This window comes from Bombina bombina, chromosome 10, assembly GCF_027579735.1.
Source record: "Bombina bombina isolate aBomBom1 chromosome 10, aBomBom1.pri, whole genome shotgun sequence".
In the NCBI taxonomy this organism is placed as follows: domain Eukaryota; kingdom Metazoa; phylum Chordata; class Amphibia; order Anura; family Bombinatoridae; genus Bombina; species Bombina bombina.
This window is the reverse complement of record NC_069508.1, coordinates 99427262-99450218: the sequence shown is the minus strand read 5'-3', so window position 1 is coordinate 99450218 and position 22957 is coordinate 99427262. Positions and strand designations below refer to the sequence as shown.

Genomic DNA, 22957 nt, shown 5'->3' with positions numbered 1-22957 from the left:
CTAGAGGGCAGCACTATTTCCTGTCGTGTAGACCTCCAGACATGCGCACACTACCTATCTAGATATCTCTTCAGCAAAGAGAATAAACCAAATTTGATAATAGAAGTAAATTGGAAACTTTTTTTAAATTGTGGGCTCTGAATCATGAAATCCATTTTATTTATTTTTTTGGTTTCATGTCCTTTTAAGGTAACCAAGTGGTGGTGAATTGTGTGCCTTCTAACATACGGAGCTAAGAGAAGTTTAAAAAAGCTCTCTCCCTGGGGTTTGAGTTCTGCATCCCCTGGTAGAAGCTAGCTATTCTGTTTCCTTTGATCCTTACTTGTTTCATTCTTTTAAGACTATTAACCTCTTGAGTGCTAATGACGGCTCTGAGCCGTCAGTTTCCCACTCTGGTGCTAATGACGGCTCTGAGCCGTCACTAGCACTCTCCCAACTTGAGGGAGATCTGGGGGCTCCCACCCACTCCTATCCGTTTTGCGTGGTGACGTCACGCGTAATAAACGTGATGATGTCACCGTGCAACTTTATTTAACATTAACAATGTTAAATATAGGAGCAGGGGGCATGCTGCTTAGAAGCCTGTATCTCGGGCATCTAAGCAGCTACAGACCCCCAAGATCCACCGTTGGAAAGGTAATCGCCTAACCTTTCCAACGGTGTAAGTCTTGGGGATCTGAAATAAAATTAAAAAAAAACAGTAAAAAAAAATATTTTTAAAAATATTAAATAAAAAAACCTTTAAGAAAACCTTAGCACCCAGGTGGGAAAGTGCTTAGCACGCAAATGATTAAAACCAAATTTTTTTATTTTATGATTCAGATAGAGAATACAATTTTTAAAAAGTTTCCAATTTACTTCTATTATCAAATTTATTTCATTCTCATGTTATTCTTTGTTGACGAGATACCTAGGTAGGTAGCGTGCACATGCCTGAAGCATACATGACAGGAAATAGTGCTGCCATCTAGGGCTCCTGCTAATGTATAACATTAAAATCTGCTGCTATATAGTGCTGCAGAAACGTGCACACTCTTGAGCTTACATTTCTGCTTTTCAACAAAGGATAACAAGTAAATGAAGAAAATTTGATAATAGAAGTAAATTAGAAAATTGTTTAAAATTTTATGTTCTATCTAAATCATGAAAGAACAAAAAATTGGGTTTTATGTCCCTTTAAAAATGTGTTGTGATTATTTTTACAATTCTGATCAAGCTAAAAAAAGTAAATGTTGGGCTTACCTGTCTTGAAAGAAGAATATAGAGTGATGTTTATTTAATCCCTTAATGACCGCAGCACTTTTCCATTTTCTGTCCGTTTGGGACCAAGGCTATTTTTACATTGTTGCGGTGTTTGTGTTTAGCTGTAATTTTCCTCTTACTCATTTACTGTACCCACACATATTATATACCGTTTTTCTCGCCATTAAATTGACTTTCAAAAGATACCATAATTTTCATCATATCTTATAATTTACTATAAAAAACATTATAAAATATGAGGAAAAAATGGAAAAAAACACACTTTTTCTAACTTTGACCCCCAAAATCTGTTACACATCTACAACCACCAAAAAATACCCATGCTAAATAGTTTCTAAATTTTGTCCTGAGTTTAGAAATACCCAATGTTTACATGTTCTTTGCTTTTTTTGCAAGTTATAGGGCCATAAATACAAGTAGCACTTTGCTATTTCCAAACCACTTTTTTTCAAAATTAGCGCTAGTTACATTGGAACACTAATATCTTTCAGGAATCCCTGAATATCCCTTGACATGTATATATTTTTTTTTAGAAGACATCCCAAAGTATTGATCTAGGCCCATTTTGGTATATTTCATGCCACCATTTCACCGCCAAATGCGATCAAATAAAAAAAATTGTTCACTTTTTCACAAACTTTAGGTTTCTCACTGAAATTATTTACAAACAACTTATGCAATTATAGCATAAATGGTTGTAAATGCTTCTCTGGGATCCCCTTTGTTCAGAAATAGCAGACATATATGGCTTTGGCTTTGCTTTTTGGTAATTAGAAGGCTGCTAAATGCCCCTGCGCAAAATACGTGTATTATGCCCAGCAGTGAAGGGGTTTATTAGGGAGCATGTAGGGAGCTTCTAGGGTTAATTTTAGCTTTAGTGTAGTGTAGTAGACAACCCCAAGTATTGATCTAGGCCCATTTTGGTATATTTCATGCCACCATTTCACCGCCAAATGTGATCAAATTAAAAAAAAACGTTAATTTTTTCACAATTTTAGGTTTCTCACTGAAATTATTTACAAACAGCTTGTGCAATTATGGCACAAATGGTTGTAAATGCTTCTCTGGGATGCCCTTTGTTCAGAAATAGCAGACATATATGACTTTGGCGTTGCTTTTTGGTAATTAGAAAGTCGCTAAATGCTGCTGCGCATCACACGTGTATTATGGCTAGCAGTGAAGGGGTTAATTAGGTAGTGTGTAGGGAGCTTGCAGGGTTAATTTTAGCTTTAGTGTAGAGTTCATCCTCCCACCTGACACATCCCACCCCCTGATCCCTCCCAAACAGCTCCCTTCCCTCCCCCACCCCACTATTGTCCCCGCCATCTTAAGTACTGGCAGAAAGTCTGCCAGTACTAAAATAAAAGATTTTTTTTTTTTTTTAAAAGAAAAAAAAAAAGCATATTTACATATGATGTGTTTAGGATCCCCCCTTAGCCCCCAACCTCCCTGATCCCCCCCAAAACAGCTCTTTAAGCCTCCCCCTCTGCCTTATTGGGGGCCATCTTGGGTACTGGCAGCTGTCTGCCAGTACCCAGTTTGCACAATTAAATGTTTATTTTTTTTTTTATTTTTTTTATTTTTTCTGTTGTGTTATTTCCCCCCCCCCCCCCCATAGATCAACCCCCACCACCTAAATAACGCCTAAGGGTTTTTTTTTTTTGTTTTGTTTTTTTTTTATAACAAGCTTTATTGAATATTTGTGCATACAGGTTTTGCATACAGTGTAGTCAAAGCAGTACACAAACATCTTGTATAAATATTATCAAATGTTGACAGAACTGTGTCATTTTAATGTGCAATCAACTACTTTTCTTTACCTTTTCTAAGGGTTTTTTTTTTTTTAAATTATTGGTCCCACTTTTATTTTGGGACACATTTTTTTCTGTAGTGCAGCGGTCCCTGCCCCGGCGCGCGCCCCCTCGTGCACGCGCGCGCACCCGGACTTCCACGCCCACGATCCCGCCCCCCTCCACATGACCAGGGCCATCGATGGCCGCCACCCACCTCCCACACCGGCTCCCACCCACCAACGATACCGGCCATCGATGTCCGGTGCAGAGAGGGCCACAGAGTGGCTCTCTCTGCATCGGATGGCCATCTAAGGTTATTGCAGGATGCCTCCATATCGAGGCATCACTGCAATAACCGGAAAGCAGCTGGAAGCGAGCAGGATCGCTTCCAGCTGCTTTCCACACCGAGGACGTGCAGGGTACGTCCTCAGGCGTTAACTGCCTTTTTTCTGAGGACGTACCCTGTACGTCCTCGGTCATTAAGGGGTTAATAAAGTGTTTAAGGCTAATGGTGAATAGAGGGTTATTATTATACGTATTATAATATTCTTTATTTATAAAACACTAACATATTCTGCAGCCCTGCCCATGGGTACAATTTGTTTAAATAAAACAATAATACAAAACTTGTAAGAGACAAGACAAAAGTTGACAAATAAATACAGGAGGAATTGAGGGCCCTATTCCCTTGGGAACATAAAATCTAGAAGGGTAGGAGGGTGATAAACAGGAGGGGAGGACTGTAAGGGTGAGAATGATGTTAATACAGAGTTAGATGATGGCAATTATTAGGTAAGTGGAATTTGTACTAAGATGGGTGGTAGGATTCCCTGAACAAAAATGTTTGAAAGGCATTGTTTTTAGGGGAAAGTCTGACAGCATGAGGGAGAGCATTTCAGAGGGTAGATGCCACACAGTGTGTGGGAAGAGGTTATAGTCAAAGATGCAAGGGGTATCATTGTTGGATCTTAGTGGGCGGGCTGGAGTATATTTGTTGATTAGTGAGGATAGGTAGTGGAGAGCAGTGTTTGGTAAGGGCTTTGTAGGTCAGAGTGAGAATTTTTGATTTATTCCAAAATATTACTCTAGCAGTTGATGTCCTTTACTAATCTACATTTTTTTCTTTTTACCCTCTAAGTCTGGAAGTAAAGGTACTGGGGATTCAATCTATGAGGTTTTGAGCCTTCAGCGGCAGTCTGAGATAGAAGAAGCTCCTTCCAGTCCAGTGTGTGCCAGTGGTCTACTGTCTCCAGAGGATGAAGAACCAGAGGAAGGTGGGATATATATGATGCAGAACATATTTAGCAATTGATTTGTAATGGTTATGTTTATATTCATGTCTAATGTTCATGATCTAACATTTCTGCTTGCATATCTTAAAGGGATAGTCTTGTCAAAATTAAACTTTAATGAATCGGATAGAGCATACAATTTTAAGAAACTTTCTAATTTACTTTAAGCAATTTGTCTTAGTTCTCTTGCTAGCTTTATTTAAAAAGCAGGAATGTAAAGCTTGGGAGCCAGCCTATTTTAGGTTCAGTACCCTGGATAGTGCGCCCTGCTTATTGGTGGATACATTTACTCACCATTAAGCAAGCATAACCCAGGTTCTGAACCAAATATGGGCCGTCTCGTAAGCTTTACATTCCTGTTTTTTTTTTTCAAATAAAGATACCAACAGAATGAAGAAACATTGATTACATTTTTTAATTCGTTCTCTTGCTATTTTTTTTTTTTTTTTAATAGAACAATTTTTTATTGAGGCAAAGAGTATCAACAACAAAACAGAAAATATGTCCAGATACAAAGCGGACTTGACAAAAACATCTATACAATTCTCAATAGACTAGATCTAAAACATTATGGTACCAGTATTGCAGGAATAGTTACTAAGATTAGACTACAGTGATACAAATTACCCTTAGATGAGGGCTTTTACCATATAATACGGCAAAGTCCCTAATAAGGAAATAGTTTCTGGTATGAGTTATAAGAGTTTATCGAAGATGTAGATCATAAAATGTATGAGCTAGTGTGCGACATATATGGGTAACTGGAGCCTATAATAGTAAAACCTCATTTTTTTTTATTTATTTAGGGGAGGGTCAAGTCAGCAGACAAAAGCCGCTTTAGATAAAGGGGGTGGGGGGGTGGAGCCAGTCAGGGCAGCAGTCTGGGGTGGGGTCTGGGTCTCTAGGTATAGTTCGAACAATGTACATCATAAAACATATTGCAAATTTATAGTCATATATATCATAGAATACTACAGCTAAGAGGAGATATGTTTATAATAAATAGTCATTACTTCACTTAAGAACTTCATAAAGGGGGATATATCTATTGTGCATACTGCTATCAAAGGCTTAGGAAATCAACGGGACATTCTACCCTCAGTTGATGCTAATAAATTTGTGCCCTCAATTAAGCAGTCCAACTTCACCCACATTGGGGCCATATGATCTAGAAAATATATCTAAATTTATAACAAATTACGACCACACATAAAATGGTCTGAGACCTGTTAGAGAAGGGAAAAATACTCAGAGTACAAGAGTACCTAAACTAGTGAGACTAAAGTTATATAGTTAAAGCCAGGGTATATTAAAAGCATAGATATGCTCCTAAATTTCTTTTATTACATACTTTTACTTATAACAAACTACTGCCGAATCTTTGTGAAAAAATAATAGTTGGTAAGAGATAAGTAGAAAAATTAACTAAGAAAACTTACAAAGTCATAGCTATGTAATATCTGAGACCTGTTGGAGTAGGAAAAAATATCCAAAGTATAATATTCAAAATGAGTACAAAGCTTTGGCAACCGGAGAGTCTTTGTAAGGTGGTAGAATCTGTGGTTTTACTCTTTAAATCTCTTAAATATCAGAAAGTTCCAGAGTGTAAGATTAATGTAGTTTTGCAACATTTTGTGGCTATACACATCTGGGAACTTCAGGAGGAAAGTGTTGTGTAATATCAGAGAATAAACTAAAATATACATAAAAGCAGGCATTTGAACAAGTATAAACCGCACTTAAAGGGACAGTCAACACCAGAGTTTTTGTTGTTTAAAAAGAAAGATAATCCCTTTATTACCCATTCCCCAGTTTTGCATAACCAACACAGTTATAATAATACACGTTTTACCTCTGAAATTATCTTGTATCTAAGCTTCTGCTGACTGCCCCCTTATTTCAGTTATTTTGACAGACATGCAGTTTAGCCAATCAGTGCTCCCTCCTAGGTCACTTTACGTGCATGAGCTCAATGTTATCTATATGAAACATGTGAACTAATGCCCTCTAGTGGTCAAAATGTATTCAGATTAGAGGCAGTCTTCAAGGTCTAAGAAATTAGCATATGAACCTCCTAGGTTTAGCTTTCAACTAAGAATACCAAGAGAACAATGCAAAATTGGTGATAAAAATAAATTGGGAAGTTGTTTAACATTGCATGCCCTATTTAAATCATGAAAAAAAAATTTTGGACTTGACTGTCCCTTTAAACACTTGACTGAGTAAGTTGGAAGAATGACCCAAACCATAGTATCTGGACAAACCGGTAGTCCAGTGGGAAAATTTAGTATGAGGGTGAGATCTCTTTAGAGGTAAAAATTGGGAATCAACCATAAGTGTTGAAAATATACGGGACGTAAATATATATTAGTGCAAAACTTTATGTTATGGAGATGATAAAGCATGGTTTAAGTGAAAGCGAGTTGATGGCTTATGTGGAACCATGCAAACTACACATATACAATCCATCATCTATAATACTTACAAATAAAATAGCAGTAGAGGGCCTAAGGCCAGTAAGTCAGTAGGTAGAGTAGTATACATTTAGCGGTATATAGATTAACTTATAGAACTATAAAAGTATAGTAAAAATACAAACATATTTCCCCCAATAGCTAAAATGTAGTACTAGCTCAGCAATGTAGAAGTATCTATTGTCTATGGCATAATAGCTAATCATAAAAGCTATATTGCAGGAGGTAGGAAGTGTGTTGTACTAAATAAATCTGATAGCTGGTCCATGGCACTCATTCACAACGAGCTATAAGTATAAAAAGACAAGCCAGTGCCCTAACTATAACATGTCGTCAAACCAGCTTATGTAGATAGTTTGTAGGAGAAACAATAATTATTTACAGCCCATATCAGTATAATCAACAATATATATGCTTGGCTATGAACCTTCCTATAATTTACAGCTGTAGTTTTAAGGCTATTTCTCCAACATAGGTGTGTCCGGTCCACGGCGTCATCCTTACTTGTGGGATATTCTCTTCCCCAACAGGAAATGGCAAAGAGCCCAGCAAAGCTGGTCACATGATCCCTCCTAGGCTCCGCCTACCCCAGTCATTCTCTTTGCCGTTGTACAGGCAACATCTCCACGGAGATGGCTTAGAGTTTTTTAGTGTTTAACTGTAGTTTTTATTATTCAATCAAGAGTTTGTTATTTTGAAATAGTGCTGGTATGTACTATTTACTCAGAAACAGAAAAGAGATGAAGATTTCTGTTTGTATGAGGAAAATGATTTTAGCAACCGTCACTAAAATCCATGGCTGTTCCACACAGGACTGTTGAGAGCAATTAACTTCAGTTGGGGGAACAGTGAGCAGTCTCTTGCTGCTTGAGGTATGACACATTCTAACAAGACGATGTAATGCTGGAAGCTGTCATTTTCCCTCTGGGATCCGGTAAGCCATGTTTATTACGATTGTAAATAAGGGCTTCAAAAAGGGCTTATTAAGACTGTAGACTTTTTTTGGGCTAAATCGATTGATTATTAACACATATTTAGCCTTGAGGAATCATTTTATCTGGGTATTTTGATATAATAATATCGGCAGGCACTGTTTTAGACACCTTATTCTTTAGGGGCTTTCCCAAAGCATAGGCAGAGCCTCATTTTCGCGCCGGTGTTGCGCACTTGTTTTTGAGAGGCATGGCATGCAGTCGCATGTGAGAGGAGCTCTGATACTTAGAAAAGACTTTCTGAAGGCGTCATTTGGTATCGTATTCCCCTTGGGGCTTGGTTGGGTCTCAGCAAAGCAGATACCAGGGACTGTAAAGGGGTTAAAGTTCAAAACGGCTCCGGTTCCGTTATTTTAAGGGTTAAAGCTTCCAAATTTGGTGTGCAATACTTTTAAGGCTTTAAGACACTGTGGTGAAAATTTGGTAAATTTTGAACAATTCCTTCATGTTTTTTCGCATTTGCAGTAATAAAGTGTGTTCAGTTTAAAATTTAAAGTGACAGTAACGGTTTTATTTTAAAACGTTTTTTGTACTTGTTATCAAGTTTATGCCTGTTTAACATGTCTGAACTACCAGATAGACTGTGTTCTGAATGTGGGGAAGCCAGAATTCCTATTCATTTAAATAAATGTGATTTATGTGACAATGACAATGATGCCCAAGATGATTCCTCAAGTGAGGGGAGTAAGCATGGTACTGCATCATTCCCTCCTTCGTCTACACGAGTCTTGCCCACTCAGGAGGCCCCTAGTACATCTAGCGCGCCAATACTCCTTACTATGCAACAATTAACGGCTGTAATGGATAATTCTGTCAAAAACATTTTAGCCAAAATGAACACTTATCAGCGTAAGCGCGACTGCTCTGTTTTAGATACTGAAGAGCATGACGACGCTGATATTAATATTTCTGAAGGGCCCCTAACTCAGTCTGATGGGGCCAGGGAGGTTTTGTCTGAGGGAGAAATTACTGATTCAGGGAACATTTCTCAACAAGCTGAACCTGATGTGATTGCATTTAAATTTAAGTTGGAACATCTCCGCATTCTGCTTAAGGAGGTATTATCCACTCTGGATGATTGTGACAAGTTGGTCATCCCAGAGAAACTATGTAAAATGGACAAGTTCCTAGAGGTGCCGGGGCTCCCAGAAGCTTTTCCTATACCCAAGCGGGTGGCGGACATTGTTAATAAAGAATGGGAAAGGCCCGGTATTCCTTTCGTCCCTCCCCCCATATTTAAAAAATTGTTTCCTATGGTCGACCCCAGAAAGGACTTATGGCAGACAGTCCCCAAGGTCGAGGGAGCGGTTTCCACTTTAAACAAACGCACCACTATACCCATAGAGGATAGTTGTGCTTTCAAAGATCCTATGGATAAAAAATTAGAAGGTTTGCTTAAAAAGATGTTTGTTCAGCAGGGTTACCTTCTACAACCAATTTCATGCATTGTCCCTGTCGCTACAGCCGCATGTTTCTGGTTCGATGAGCTGATAAAGGCGGTCGACAGTGATTCTCCTCCTTATGAGGAGATTATGGACAGAATCAATGCTCTCAAATTGGCTAATTCTTTCACCCTAGACGCCACTTTGCAATTGGCTAGGTTAGCGGCTAAGAATTCTGGGTTTGCTATTGTGGCGCGCAGAGCGCTTTGGTTGAAATCTTGGTCGGCTGATGCGTCTTCCAAGAACAAGCTACTTAACATTCCTTTCAAGGGGAAAACGCTGTTTGGCCCTGACTTGAAAGAGATTATCTCGGATATCACTGGGGGTAAGGGCCACGCCCTTCCTCAGGATCGGCCTTTCAAGGCAAAAAATAAACCTAATTTTCGTCCCTTTCGTAGAAACGGACCAGCCCAAAGTGCTACGTCCTCTAAGCAAGAGGGTAATACTTCTCAAGCCAAGCCAGCTTGGAGACCAATGCAAGGCTGGAACAAGGGAAAGCAGGCCAAGAAACCTGCCACTGCTACCAAGACAGCATGAAATGTTGGCCCCCGATCCGGGACCGGATCTGGTGGGGGGCAGACTCTCTCTCTTCGCTCAGGCTTGGGCAAGAGATGTTCTGGATCCTTGGGCGCTAGAAATAGTCTCCCAAGGTTATCTTCTGGAATTCAAGGGACTTCCCCCAAGGGGGAGGTTCCACAGGTCTCAGTTGTCTTCAGACCACATAAAAAGACAGGCATTCTTACATTGTGTAGAAGACCTGTTAAAAATGGGAGTGATTCATCCCGTTCCATTAAGAGAACAAGGGATGGGGTTCTACTCCAATCTGTTTATAGTTCCCAAAAAAGAGGGAACGTTCAGACCAATCTTAGATCTCAAGATCTTAAACAAGTTTCTCAAGGTTCCATCGTTCAAGATGGAAACCATTCGAACTATTCTTCCTTCCATCCAGGAAGGTCAATTCATGACCACGGTGGATTTAAAGGATGCGTATCTACATATTCCTATCCACAAGGAACATCATCGGTTCCTGAGGTTCGCATTCCTGGACAAACATTACCAGTTCGTGGCGCTTCCTTTCGGATTAGCCACTGCTCCAAGGATTTTCACAAAGGTACTAGGGTCCCTTCTAGCTGTGCTAAGACCAAGGGGCATTGCTGTAGTACCTTACTTGGACGACATTCTGATTCAAGCGTCGTCCCTTCCTCAAGCAAAGGCTCACACGGACATTGTCCTGGCCTTTCTCAGATCTCACGGATGGAAAGTGAACGTGGAAAAGAGTTCTCTATCTCCGTCAACAAGGGTTCCCTTCTTGGGAACAATAATAGACTCCTTAGAAATGAGGATTTTTCTGACAGAGGCCAGAAAAACAAAACTTCTAGACTCTTGTCGGATACTCCATTCCGTTCCTCTTCCTTCCATAGCTCAGTGCATGGAAGTGATCGGGTTGATGGTAGCGGCAATGGACATAGTTCCTTTTGCACGCATTCATCTAAGACCATTACAACTGTGCATGCTCAGTCAGTGGAATGGGGACTATACAGACTTGTCTCCGAAGATACAAGTAAATCAGAGGACCAGAGACTCACTCCGTTGGTGGCTGTCCCTGGACAACCTGTCACGAGGGATGACATTCCGCAGACCAGAGTGGGTCATTGTCACGACCGACGCCAGTCTGATGGGCTGGGGCGCGGTCTGGGGATCCCTGAAAGCTCAGGGTCTTTGGTCTCGGGAAGAATCTCTTCTACCGATAAATATTCTGGAACTGAGAGCGATATTCAATGCTCTCAAGGCTTGGCCTCAGCTAGCGAGGGCCAAGTTCATACGGTTTCAATCAGACAACATGACAACTGTTGCGTACATCAACCATCAGGGGGGAACAAGGAGTTCCCTGGCGATGGAAGAAGTGACCAAAATCATTCTATGGGCGGAGTCTCACTCCTGCCACCTGTCTGCTATCCACATCCCAGGAGTGGAAAATTGGGAAGCGGATTTTCTGAGTCGTCAGACATTGCATCCGGGGGAGTGGGAACTCCATCCGGAAATCTTTGCCCAAGTCACTCAGCTGTGGGGCATTCCAGACATGGATCTGATGGCCTCTCGTCAGAACTTCAAAGTTCCTTGCTACGGGTCCAGATCCAGGGATCCCAAGGCGGCTCTAGTGGATGCACTAGTAGCACCTTGGACCTTCAAACTAGCTTATGTGTTCCCGCCGTTTCCTCTCATCCCCTGGCTGGTAGCCAGGATCAATCAGGAGAGGGCGTCGGTGATCTTGATAGCTCCTGCGTGGCCACGCAGGACTTGGTACGCAGATCTGGTGAATATGTCATCGGCTCCTCCTTGGAAGCTACCTTTGAGACGAGACCTTCTTGTTCAGGGTCCGTTCGAACATCCGAATCTGGTTTCACTCCAGCTGACTGCTTGGAGATTGAACGCTTGATCTTATCGAAGCGAGGATTCTCAGATTCTGTTATCGATACTCTTGTTCAGGCCAGAAAGCCTGTAACTAGAAAGATTTACCACAAAATTTGGAAAAAATATATCTGTTGGTGTGAATCTAAAGGATTCCCTTGGGACAAGGTTAAGATTCCTAGGATTCTATCCTTCCTTCAAGAAGGATTGGAAAAAGGATTATCTGCAAGTTCCCTGAAGGGACAGATTTCTGCCTTGTCTGTGTTACTTCACAAAAAGCTGGCCGCTGTGCCAGATGTTCAAGCCTTTGTTCAGGCTCTGGTTAGAATTAAGCCTGTTTACAAACCTTTGACTCCTCCTTGGAGTCTCAATTTAGTTCTTTCAGTTCTTCAGGGGGTTCCGTTTGAACCCTTGCATTCCGTTGATATTAAGTTATTATCTTGGAAAGTTTTGTTTTTAGTTGCAATTTCTTCTGCTAGAAGAGTTTCAGAATTATCTGCTCTGCAGTGTTCTCCTCCTTATCTGGTGTTCCATGCAGATAAGGTGGTTTTACGTACTAAACCTGGTTTTCTTCCAAAAGTTGTTTCTAACAAAAACATTAACCAGGAGATTATCGTACCTTCTCTGTGTCCGAAACCAGTTTCAAAGAAGGAACGTTTGTTGCACAATTTGGATGTTGTTCGCGCTCTAAAATTCTATTTAGATGCTACAAAGGATTTTAGACAAACATCTTCCTTGTTTGTTGTTTATTCTGGTAAAAGGAGAGGTCAAAAAGCAACTTCTACCTCTCTCTCTTTTTGGATTAAAAGCATCATCAGATTGGCTTACGAGACTGCCGGACGGCAGCCTCCCGAAAGAATCACAGCTCATTCCACTAGGGCTGTGGCTTCCACATGGGCCTTCAAGAACGAGGCTTCTGTTGATCAGATATGTAGGGCAGCGACTTGGTCTTCACTGCACACTTTTACCAAATTTTACAAGTTTGATACTTTTGCTTCTTCTGAGGCTATTTTTGGGAGAAAGGTTTTGCAAGCCGTGGTGCCTTCCATTTAGGTGACCTGATTTGCTCCCTCCCTTCATCCGTGTCCTAAAGCTTTGGTATTGGTTCCCACAAGTAAGGATGACGCCGTGGACCGGACACACCTATGTTGGAGAAAACAGAATTTATGTTTACCTGATAAATTACTTTCTCCAACGGTGTGTCCGGTCCACGGCCCGCCCTGGTTTTTTAATCAGGTCTGATAATTTATTTTCTTTAACTACAGTCACCACGGTACCATATGGTTTCTCCTATGCAAATATTCCTCCTTAACGTCGGTCGAATGACTGGGGTAGGCGGAGCCTAGGAGGGATCATGTGACCAGCTTTGCTGGGCTCTTTGCCATTTCCTGTTGGGGAAGAGAATATCCCACAAGTAAGGATGACGCCGTGGACCGGACACACCGTTGGAGAAAGTAATTTATCAGGTAAACATAAATTCTGTTTTTGTACCAGTGTTTTGTGAAAAGGGATATATGTAATATCAATAATATGGACAGAGCATATACTGGCCTTATTAAATAGACAAAAGAATAAGGCTAAACCGTCTGCTTGTTACTAAATGAGAGACAAACTAAATCTAATGCTAAGTATAGAATTACAAGAGAGCATCTTAAAGAATAAAAGAAAATGGGAAAAATACAATAATAATAAAATATATGCTTGATGATATATTTACACTGTCAACGCGTCCTAAACCATAAAGTACCGTTATGAGGCTAATACATTGCATAGTTGAAAGCTTATTGAAACAAAACATAATGGAACTGTAAGATACTTGAATAAAACACTAAGGGAACAGCTGCACCGCCTGGAGAGAAAGATCAATATAGAGTTTAGTTATCTCATATGTAGTGAGAGATTGTACCAGTCATCTGCCCTATGTCACAGATTAGGGGCTTAGGTATTTATTCAAATTCTGTCCTAGCCGATACCAAGTCTATAGAGACCAAAGCTTATTGATTTTAGGTATGAGGTCTCTCCATCTGCGAGAGTGCGGTCAGGTGCGGGAAGGCCAATGTTGAAGCTGGAGCCATGAGAGTTCACAAAGTGATCTGAGCCCAGCCCGGGTTCCTTTAAGGTTGGAGTGACCGCAATAAGGCTGCGATTGCATTCAGATGGTCTCAGGTAGCTGATATACTGCTTCTTCCAACAAGCGAACAGCATTATCCAGTGTATGGGGGATTGAGGGAGAGAAGTTTACATGTAACTGGTGTGCAGCACCCTGATGCGCAGAAATTTGAGCCGGAGATAGCTGTGTGTGGAGCCGGAGCTCCAGTTGCTCCACTATAGCTGCTGCAGACGCCCCTGTGTGTTCAGAGCCGCATCGGATAATGCTACTCAAGCTGATAAATTGGCTCGTCATTCGACGTCCCAATTCCGTTAGGTAGGCTCTTATTTCGCTGTAAGATTCCTCCATTGTCATTAGTAGAGCTAATGATGCTTGCCAGGCCAGACTGACTTGTAGATGTGAGAGGAGTACAGTATGCAAGATCAATGCTGTACAGTTTTAATTATCGTCTCATAGTGTATAAGGTGGGTAAGGTCTAGTCCAGGGTGCTAGTTATGTCAGGGTATCGAAGGATAGCTCAGCTCAGGGCATTTCACTATTACTTCATGAGGATCCCCCAAAGGCCAATTGACATATGAGTGTTTGAGTGAAGAGTTCCCCTTTAAATGAGTGCTCAAGGTTCTTCTGCCTGAAGGGTTCTGGTGATGGTAGGAGTATTTTCCGTCCCCTTGTCCGGTAAGTGATAGTGCCTGAGACTGCTATGACCAGCTGACTTTTCCCCCAAATAGGATCTCACAGTATGCGGTAAAGTAATTTCTTTTAAACGGCTCCTACCCTGCAGGTTAGTTGTGATGTGAGAGAAGTTATTAGCCCTAAGGGGAGGTTTCAGCCCTTTATTTTAAAGAGGTCTGTATGGTATGGGTAATCTGTGCCCTTGCGTGTGCCTTGATAGCTTGTTTTGAGGCTTACCTGTGTTTCAGGAACTTTGCATCATAGTCTAGGAATATGCTGTTGCGTAGCCAAGATGGCACCTGCACCTGGATTACCAGCCGTGTCTTTTAATATCTGGGTTTCTCTTATAATGCTGCTCTGCTACATCGCTCACCTTGTGCTGCGGTTAGCCTCTAAATGAGATCCGCTATTGATGTTTATGTAGCTCTGTATCTTGTGGCCTTATAAACTTCGTTCAGGCGTGTTGTCAAGATGGCGCTTGCTGTCCCCTAGCTGTTATCCTGATCTGTGTGTTCAGCCTCTCCTTCTCCTGAAAGGTTGCACACTGTCGATTTCTGGGTGCCGGTGTGATCAGGCTAGAGTCCGCTGTTGATATCTACTAGTATAATCTTGCTAAATATAAAGATTTGGGGCGGAGCTTGCTCTGAGTCTGAACGGTCGTGTGAAGCCATAGCTCCGGCTACAAACACCAAATAATTATATATTAGACCGTTCAGTTCAGTTGAAATATTCATCATAGGGCGCCTAATAGCTCAGAGTTCCTAATGAAGAAACTTGGGGACTGAGTGATAACCGAGTGAAGCTACTTTGCAGAATTTTGTTGTGCTATTCGTCTGAGGGCAGCCATCTTTTGATTCCACGAGGAGAATCATGCAAGTGAAGAGGCTTGTAGGAAGCACTTCCCGGCGACTATGAGTTGCTCAGTTTGGGGAGACAGAGAGCTTCTATACTCGACCGGCAATTCAGATACTGCAACTATTCTCTATATCAGAATTGAGTCTCAGCACTGCTTATACTGAACAACAGCAAGGGTGGGCCTTGAATGAATATTGGTTCGCTCAGATCCGAAATGATAGTCTCCCACTTGGTTTCAGCATAGCAGTCGGCTTGGCGTAGCGGTAAACTATTTTCACTTCATATGGGAAGCCGCAACTTCTGCTCCGGATCTTAGCTGAGTGATAATACCCACAACTTTAGCATGATGCCCTGCAGGGAACTTACCTCTACCGATATTTACTTGGACATCAGGGAGCACCTTAGGATCCTGACCAAGGAAGTGGAAGCGTTTTTTGCCCCTGTCTGTGTCAACCATGCGGTGGCTCCCTGTGCACCATTAATGCAGAAGGTTCAAGGGGAGGACTTGCTTTCCCAGGCAGGCTGCTTTGAATCTCTAGAGACAGAGTCTCGCATCTCTTATGGAACTGCCTATACGGTCTCTTCTACCTTAGCTGATGCGATCCGTGACACCTACCTGCCTGCAACTCTAGCTCATACCACGGACTTAGCTGAGGGTAAGTCCTACACTCACAATCTGACAAGTTGGATTTTGAATAAACCATATTGGAATGGTTCTCATGGTGCAAATTTATCACTATCAATAATTAGTCGTGCAGACAGTAGAAAGTACTATCATGCAACAACGTGTCTTAGCACATTATCAATTTGCAATCTGATTTGCTTCCCAGACCGAGCACCTTGTGAAATGGGTATTGTGCAGACTGGAGTTGGGTAAATTAATTATGGACCCCACCACTCAGGACCCTTATTGGCAAATACTTAATTTAGGTGCCGATCTAGCACCATAGCTGTTAACACAGAACTCTGGAATATATGTTTGGTGGGTCATATGCTTTCCTCTCTTGGCATGCTCCTCAGATTCTTGTTCTCACTGAATCTCGTTCTCAAAAGTGTCTCTGCACATGAAGATATACTCTGATATTTTAGAGACACCTTACGCCTTGTTATGTTGCTACATACAGCTGCCTAATTCCTTGCTCACTCAAATATCTGAGAAGATATCCCACACTGTTAAAGACTGCTGGCCTCTAGAGCTGCACATTTGAACTAGTGATTATTCTTCTTTATAATGGTCTAGGGTAGTTGTTTTATCAAGTTAATCATAACTAGTATTTGTATGCCTATACTGTTCTGTATTCACATTATTAGCAGAGATCTAGTGTCACTCTCCTGCAGAATGTATGCCCTATATTGTCTGTTTATCACACAATATGTTCTCATTGCTCAGTTGCTAAGTAGCGTTCCCTTTCATAGAGATCCAATTTTATCTGGGCTTATCAGCTTGAAACTTATATATGCTGTGTGTACTCTCTCTCATAATTTATTTCTACCATATTATCAGGCTTTTTGGCTACATAGTCTCCCTAACCATAGCAAAATGTTTAAATTTTAAGAAATACATATTATAAATGAATGCTACATGGCCTAAATTTATCTATAACTAATTTCAGTGTCTGATAAATATTTATCAGTACTCATATAGGAGAAAGTCCAGACCTTCCGACTAGCATCTTTAACCTTTTATTTATCATAGGTCTGACTATTATAAAGACCACAGGCAATTCCTCACCGGCTAACATTATATATATGTGTATGTATATATATATATATATATATATATATATATATATATATCTGCCCCTAATAGTCGCCGGAGAAGTGTCATTTAGCTGATGAGAGCCAGTATCGATTAAACCATATAGTGGTGCGAGAAGTGATGGGGGTTGTATCATCAGTCCTGGCAACGCTCCATTTATACATAGCAATTACCCTTACAAGCTGAGAGACAAGGGCTACTAAGTTCCTTATAGCATAGGTCCTAAACTAGTGCTGATCCTGATTCACAGGTTACATGTTAAGGGCGCTATATCTCATAGTTTCATAAAGTTAAGTTTTGTGTACATATATGCTACTCTACTGTGTTATAACCCATTTGATGTAACCGTTTAATACCAGGTGATATATAATAACACCTATTTTGCCTCACATAGCATTAACCTCTATAATCATATATGGTCTATTCTCTTTTTACATGACTGTTATGTGTCATGACTTTGCATTGAAATTGATGTGACATGCTATTCTTCGTTACTGTTGTATTGCAGATTTATCTGTTATGTATGATCTAACACTCAGTTTGAAATGTCAGACATTTTCCACATTATGTGTTTTGGAGGCTTAACTCACAGATATATATTATAGTTTGATATTAATCTAATACCAAGTTGTACATATGTGATATTTATCTTATTATCTCACTGTATTAATGAATCCTCAATACAGCTTTTCTATTTTTATTTTTTTTTTATTTTTTATTTTTCACTATCTAACCCTAGCATATAGCGCTAGCTAATTTTGCTAACACATATAGACTCTAGCCATATACTTTAATACACTTACTCTCCTTTGTCCCTGGGTGTTTTACTTCCTGCCATCGGCTAACATGACCTGTATCATTGCTGTCCTAAATATGTATATTATACTGTGGTCCCCTGGCATAATTGTGATACTGATGTATTAGTAGACCCCAACAGACCTTATTTAACATATTTGTACATAACTTATTTGTTCTTCATATAATACTCATCTCTTCTTTAACTATACACATAGTAAAGCACCCCTTATGGGGCCCTCCTTTTCTAGCCATGTTATGGGACCTGCATATATGTCCTTCACTCTACTACTCTGACATTCTAAATAACTCCGCCCCCCATCCCCCCCCCTTACTTCAATTAGAGCGGCTTTTGTCCGCTGCACTCCTTTTCCCCCTTCCTTGTATATTGTGGTCTATGAGTGACCAAGACAAAAAAGCTAATTCCCCTCTTGCCTCAATCTTATTTGGAAAGATAACTGTATGAAAATACAATTTTAAATATAAAGATTTGAGCTTTTTCATGGCTAAGGAGCAGGAGCTCACTTATAGTGCAGCTACCTCCATCGAGCGCTGGCTCCGCCCCCTGTTCTCTTGCTATTTTTATTTGAAAAAGCAGGAATATAAGCTTACGAGCCGGCACATTTTTGGTTCAGCACCCTGGATAGTGCTTGCTTCTTGGTGGCTGCATTTAGCCACCAATCATCAAGCGCTACAAATGTGATGAACCAAAAATGGGCTGTCTCCTGTGCTTACATTCTTGCTTTTTAAATAAAGATACCAAGATAATGAAGAAAAAATTATAATAGGAGTAAACTATAAAGTTGCTTTAAATTGCACGCTCTATCCGAATCATGAAAGTTTAATTTTAGCTAAACTATTTCTTTAATATATGTAAAGTGTAAGCTATGCAGCTGCTTTTTTCTATTACATAACATTAAGAAAAAAAAATAGTTTTAAGAGACCTTTCTTTCCTAAGATATGGTGAGTCCATGGCATCATCTTCAATTACTGTTTGGAATATCACTCCTGGCCAGCAGGAGGAGGCAAAGAGCACCATATCAAAGCTGTTAAGTATCACTTCCCTTCCCACAACCCCCAGTCATTCTCTTTGCCTTCGGTGCAAGGAGGAGGTGAAGTTTCTGGTGTCTGAAAAAGGTTGGATTATTTCACTTCAATCAAGATTTTATTATTTTGAAAGCCAGAGTAGGTTTGCTCTGATCTTTCCTCTCAAGATTGGGTCTCTTCAGTAGGGCAGTGGTGGCTTTAAAGCAGTTAGGAACTTGTGAGGTGGGCCTTGCTGCGTTTTCCTAATATGTTGCTGCCCTGGTATACTCCTGAGTATGTTTACTCTTTTTCTGTTCTTGTGATTGTCAGTGAAAGCTTATGCACTGTATATATATATTTTTCTCCCTTAATTTAGGGATTATTAAATAATATATTTTTGTCAGTACAGATTGTTTTTCTAGGCACATCTGTCCCATATTTTAGCATTAATATTTCATATTAAAATCTTCTTTATTGGAGTCTCCCCCCTATAAGAACTATTTAGTCAAGATAAGTTGTTGCCCTCTGAGCCTTATGTCTCCCAGGATGATGCTGTTTAGGCTATGCCACAGCTTTCTCCTTAACGTCCCAAGCCTATATGGCATCACATGCAGTGCCCTGCAGTTCCTCTAAATCTCCTGGAGGAGTGTATTTGCCTGCAGTTTTTTAGCTCAGGTATACTCTTCAATATATGCGGCTTTATATACCTTCTCTTCCTTCAGGGAAAAAGCAAGAGGACATTTTCAAGGTTTAGATAGTAAGGGTTCTGCTCTTCATTCATCTACACAGGTTGCTCTCTCCTATATCTGGTGAGGAAAATTCACCAGTAGCTTCTGTGGGTAAAGGACAGTATAATTCCTTCATCTGATGCTGAAGTGGTTTCCTTCAGATGTATGTTTGCGTGCCTCGTGTAATGTTAACAGAGGTTTTGGCTACTTGGATGACATTGATTCCCCTGTCGTTGTCAACCTTTGAAAGTTTTGTGAAATTTATCATTACGATGATGTTCTTCCTATGAGGAAGTGTTTCTAGACGTGCCTTGGATTTTTCCGCAGGAATAGGAGAAGTTGGGATACCTTTCTCCCAGTCTCCTGTCCTTTAAAAGATTTTCCTGTTGCTGACTCCATTAAAATGCACAGTGCCCTGAGTAGAATGGAGCTTTTCTACTATGATTTAAGAGAACTCCCTATGGATGGTAGCGGCTCCCTTTCGGATCCGAGGATAAGAAGCTGGAGGTTTCATTGTTCATTTTGAGCAATTCCTTGTCTTATTAGACTTACTGTGCTAGCCGCCGGGCATTTTGGCTGAAATCATGGTCAGCTCAGAAGCCTACCTGTAGTTTAGTGCTACAGCCTAGGCTTTATATTTCTGCAGTTGCAGGTTCAATATTTTATGTTTCCTCCAAATCCACGCTTCTGGCGTTTCCTTTTTAGGATGAGAACTTGGTCTGGCAGAATTATCCTCTGACTTTACGGGCAAAAAATGTTTTTCTACCACACGTCAAGAGAGTAAGACTAAAGGAAAGTTTCCTTTTCCGTTTTCTGCAGGGTCAGTCATGTTTTGTTTTTGTTTTTAAAAAAATAAAAATAAAATATGGAGTCCAATCTCAGATTTTCTCCCAGGGGCAGATTTCTCCTTCTAGGGCATCTGCAATCCAGGCATGATGAGAGACATTGCTTGAACTGGGTTCAGGACATTTCTCACTGGGAGTGATAGTTCCAGTCCCAGTCTGGGAACGGGATCTAGGTATTTACCTCAAGTTTCTCAGGTTCTGACCTTCAAAGTAGTATCCATTCTGTTTTGGTTTAGGAGGGTCTGTTCATAAGAACATAGTCCTGAAGGATGTGTATTATTGTTCTCATGATTCAGGATCTTCTCAAGTTTCTGAGTTTCGTCATCTGAGAAAGACTTTTAGGTCTTGGGGTAGTTCAAGGGTGCTCTTCTGGACAATATGGGGTTCAGGTGTCATCCTTCTTTCGAGCAAACTCTCCTTAAGAGATCTTGCCCAATCTACTTTTCCATGGATGGGAAATGAATCTGGAGGAGAGTTCCCTTGTGCCATCTTAAGGATGTTTTTTGGGGGACCTTTATAGAAAATTTATAACAGAGATCAGATAATCAAGATTTTATTTATTTTCCTCTCTCTGCAGTCTACTGTCCAGACAACTGTAAGCTCTAGTGGAACGGTAGATAGCTTAGCCTCTTAGAACCAGAAGTTTGGGAGTTTGGATCTAGCTGCAGTTGAATTTACCTTCACTTTTCAGTGACTCAAAGTAGGAGGGAATGGGACTGATGGTTCCATAGAATCATTCCCTTTGCTATTTTCCATAATATAGAGAACAGTCGGATTTGTGTCAGAGGATAGATCTCGATCAGTCGACAAGAGACCCTCTCCTGTTGTGATTTTTCAGGAGTATATGTCTCAGGGTGCATGCTTCTGGAGATATTTCTGGGTGATGTGACCACGGACGCCAACCTGCTTGACTGGGAAGCAGTCTGGGACTTGTTTTAAGCACAGGGATTATGGACTCAGGAGTGTCTGCTCTCCTCCTTAACATCTTGTAGTTGAGAGCGATTTACAATGCTCTAATGACTTGGTCTCAGTCGTCCTTTGCTTGGTTCCAGTCGGTTGATATTTCCTCAATGGCTTACATCAACCACCAGGAGGAACTCATAGTTCCTTAGCAATGTAGGAGGTGACTTGGATTGTTCAGTGCGCGGAAGTTCACTATTGCTGTCTGTCTTTCACTTTCCAGGGGTGGTAAATTGGGATTCAGACTTCTGAACAGACTGTTATTTCATCCCGGGAGTGGAAACTCTATCTGGAGATGTTCTCCAGCTTAACCCTCAAATGGGGGATGACGGTGTTGGATATGATGGCGTCTCAGCAAATCTGATGGATGCTTACCTGTTCTCCTCCGTTTGCTCTCCTTCCAGGAGTCTTTGCTCATATCAAACAGGATGGCGTGTCGGTGATTCTAATAGCCCCTGCGTGGCCTTGCAGGATCTGGTATGCAGACTTTGTGGAGATATCATCTCTCCCACTTTGGAGGTTTTCTCTGAGTACAGAACCTTCTGATTTTGAATGCTTAGTTTTGTCTATGCGTAGTTTTTCGATTCGGTCATTGAGACCATGATTCAGGCTCACAAGTCTGTTACTAGAAGGATTTATCATAAGATATGGCATAAATATCTTTATTGGTGTGAATCCAAGGGTTACTCTTGGAGTCAGGATTCCTAGAATGTTGTCCTTTCTCCAGGATGGTCTGGAGAAGGGTTTGTCAGCAAGTACACTGAAGGGTCATTTTGCTGCATTGTTTATTTTGCTACATAAGCGTCTGGCGGTCGTTCCCGTTGTGCAATCTTTTTGTCAGGCCCTGGTCAGAATCAGGCCTGTGTTTAAGTCGGTTACTCCTTCTTGGAGTCTTATCCTTGTTCTTAAAGTTTTGTATCTGGCTCCGTTGAGCCAATGCATTGCATAGATATTAATTTTTTACCTTGGAAGTTTTTGTTCTTATTGTTATCGCTTCTGCTCGGTGAGTCTCGGAACTCTCAGCTGTGCAGTGTGATTCTCCTTATCTCTGATAAGGTGGTTCTTGGTTCTAAGTTAGGTTTCCTTCCTAAAGTTGTTTCAAATAGAGATATTACTTCTCTATGTCCTGATCCTTTTTTCTTATAAGGAATGTTTGTTGCACAACTTGGATGTTGTGCATGCTCTTAAGATCTATCTACCGGTGACTAAGGTTTTTCGCCAGTTTCTGCCCTGTTTGTTTGTTTCTCTGCAAAACGTAAGGGTCAGAAAGCTATGGTTGAGAATGATAATTTGTTTGGCCTATGACAGCAGCCTCCAGAGAGACTTACAGATCTTTCCGCTACGGCTTTCTCTTCTTCTTGGGCTTCAAGAATGCAGCTTCTGTGGAACAGAATTGCAAGGCAGAGACTTGGTCTTCTCTGCATATTTTTTCCAAACTTTAAGGAGAAAGATTCTTCAAGCGGTGGTGCTTTCTGTTTAGGTTCTCTGTCTTGTCCCTCCCTAATCATCTGTGTCCTTTAGCTTGGGTATTGATTCCCAACA

At 40.8% G+C, this 22957-nt stretch overlaps 1 protein-coding gene across 1 annotated transcript in view; it reads left to right on the top strand.

Annotated features, from left to right (window-relative positions):
- Positions 1 to 22957, top strand: part of RABGAP1L (RAB GTPase activating protein 1 like) — a 1244335-nt gene that overhangs the window by 365814 nt on the left and 855564 nt on the right. Inside the window, exon 11 of the mRNA XM_053693261.1 lies at positions 4195 to 4330. Within this exon, the coding sequence (XP_053549236.1) occupies positions 4195 to 4330 (136 nt within the window). The remainder of the gene's footprint in view (positions 1 to 4194; positions 4331 to 22957) is intronic.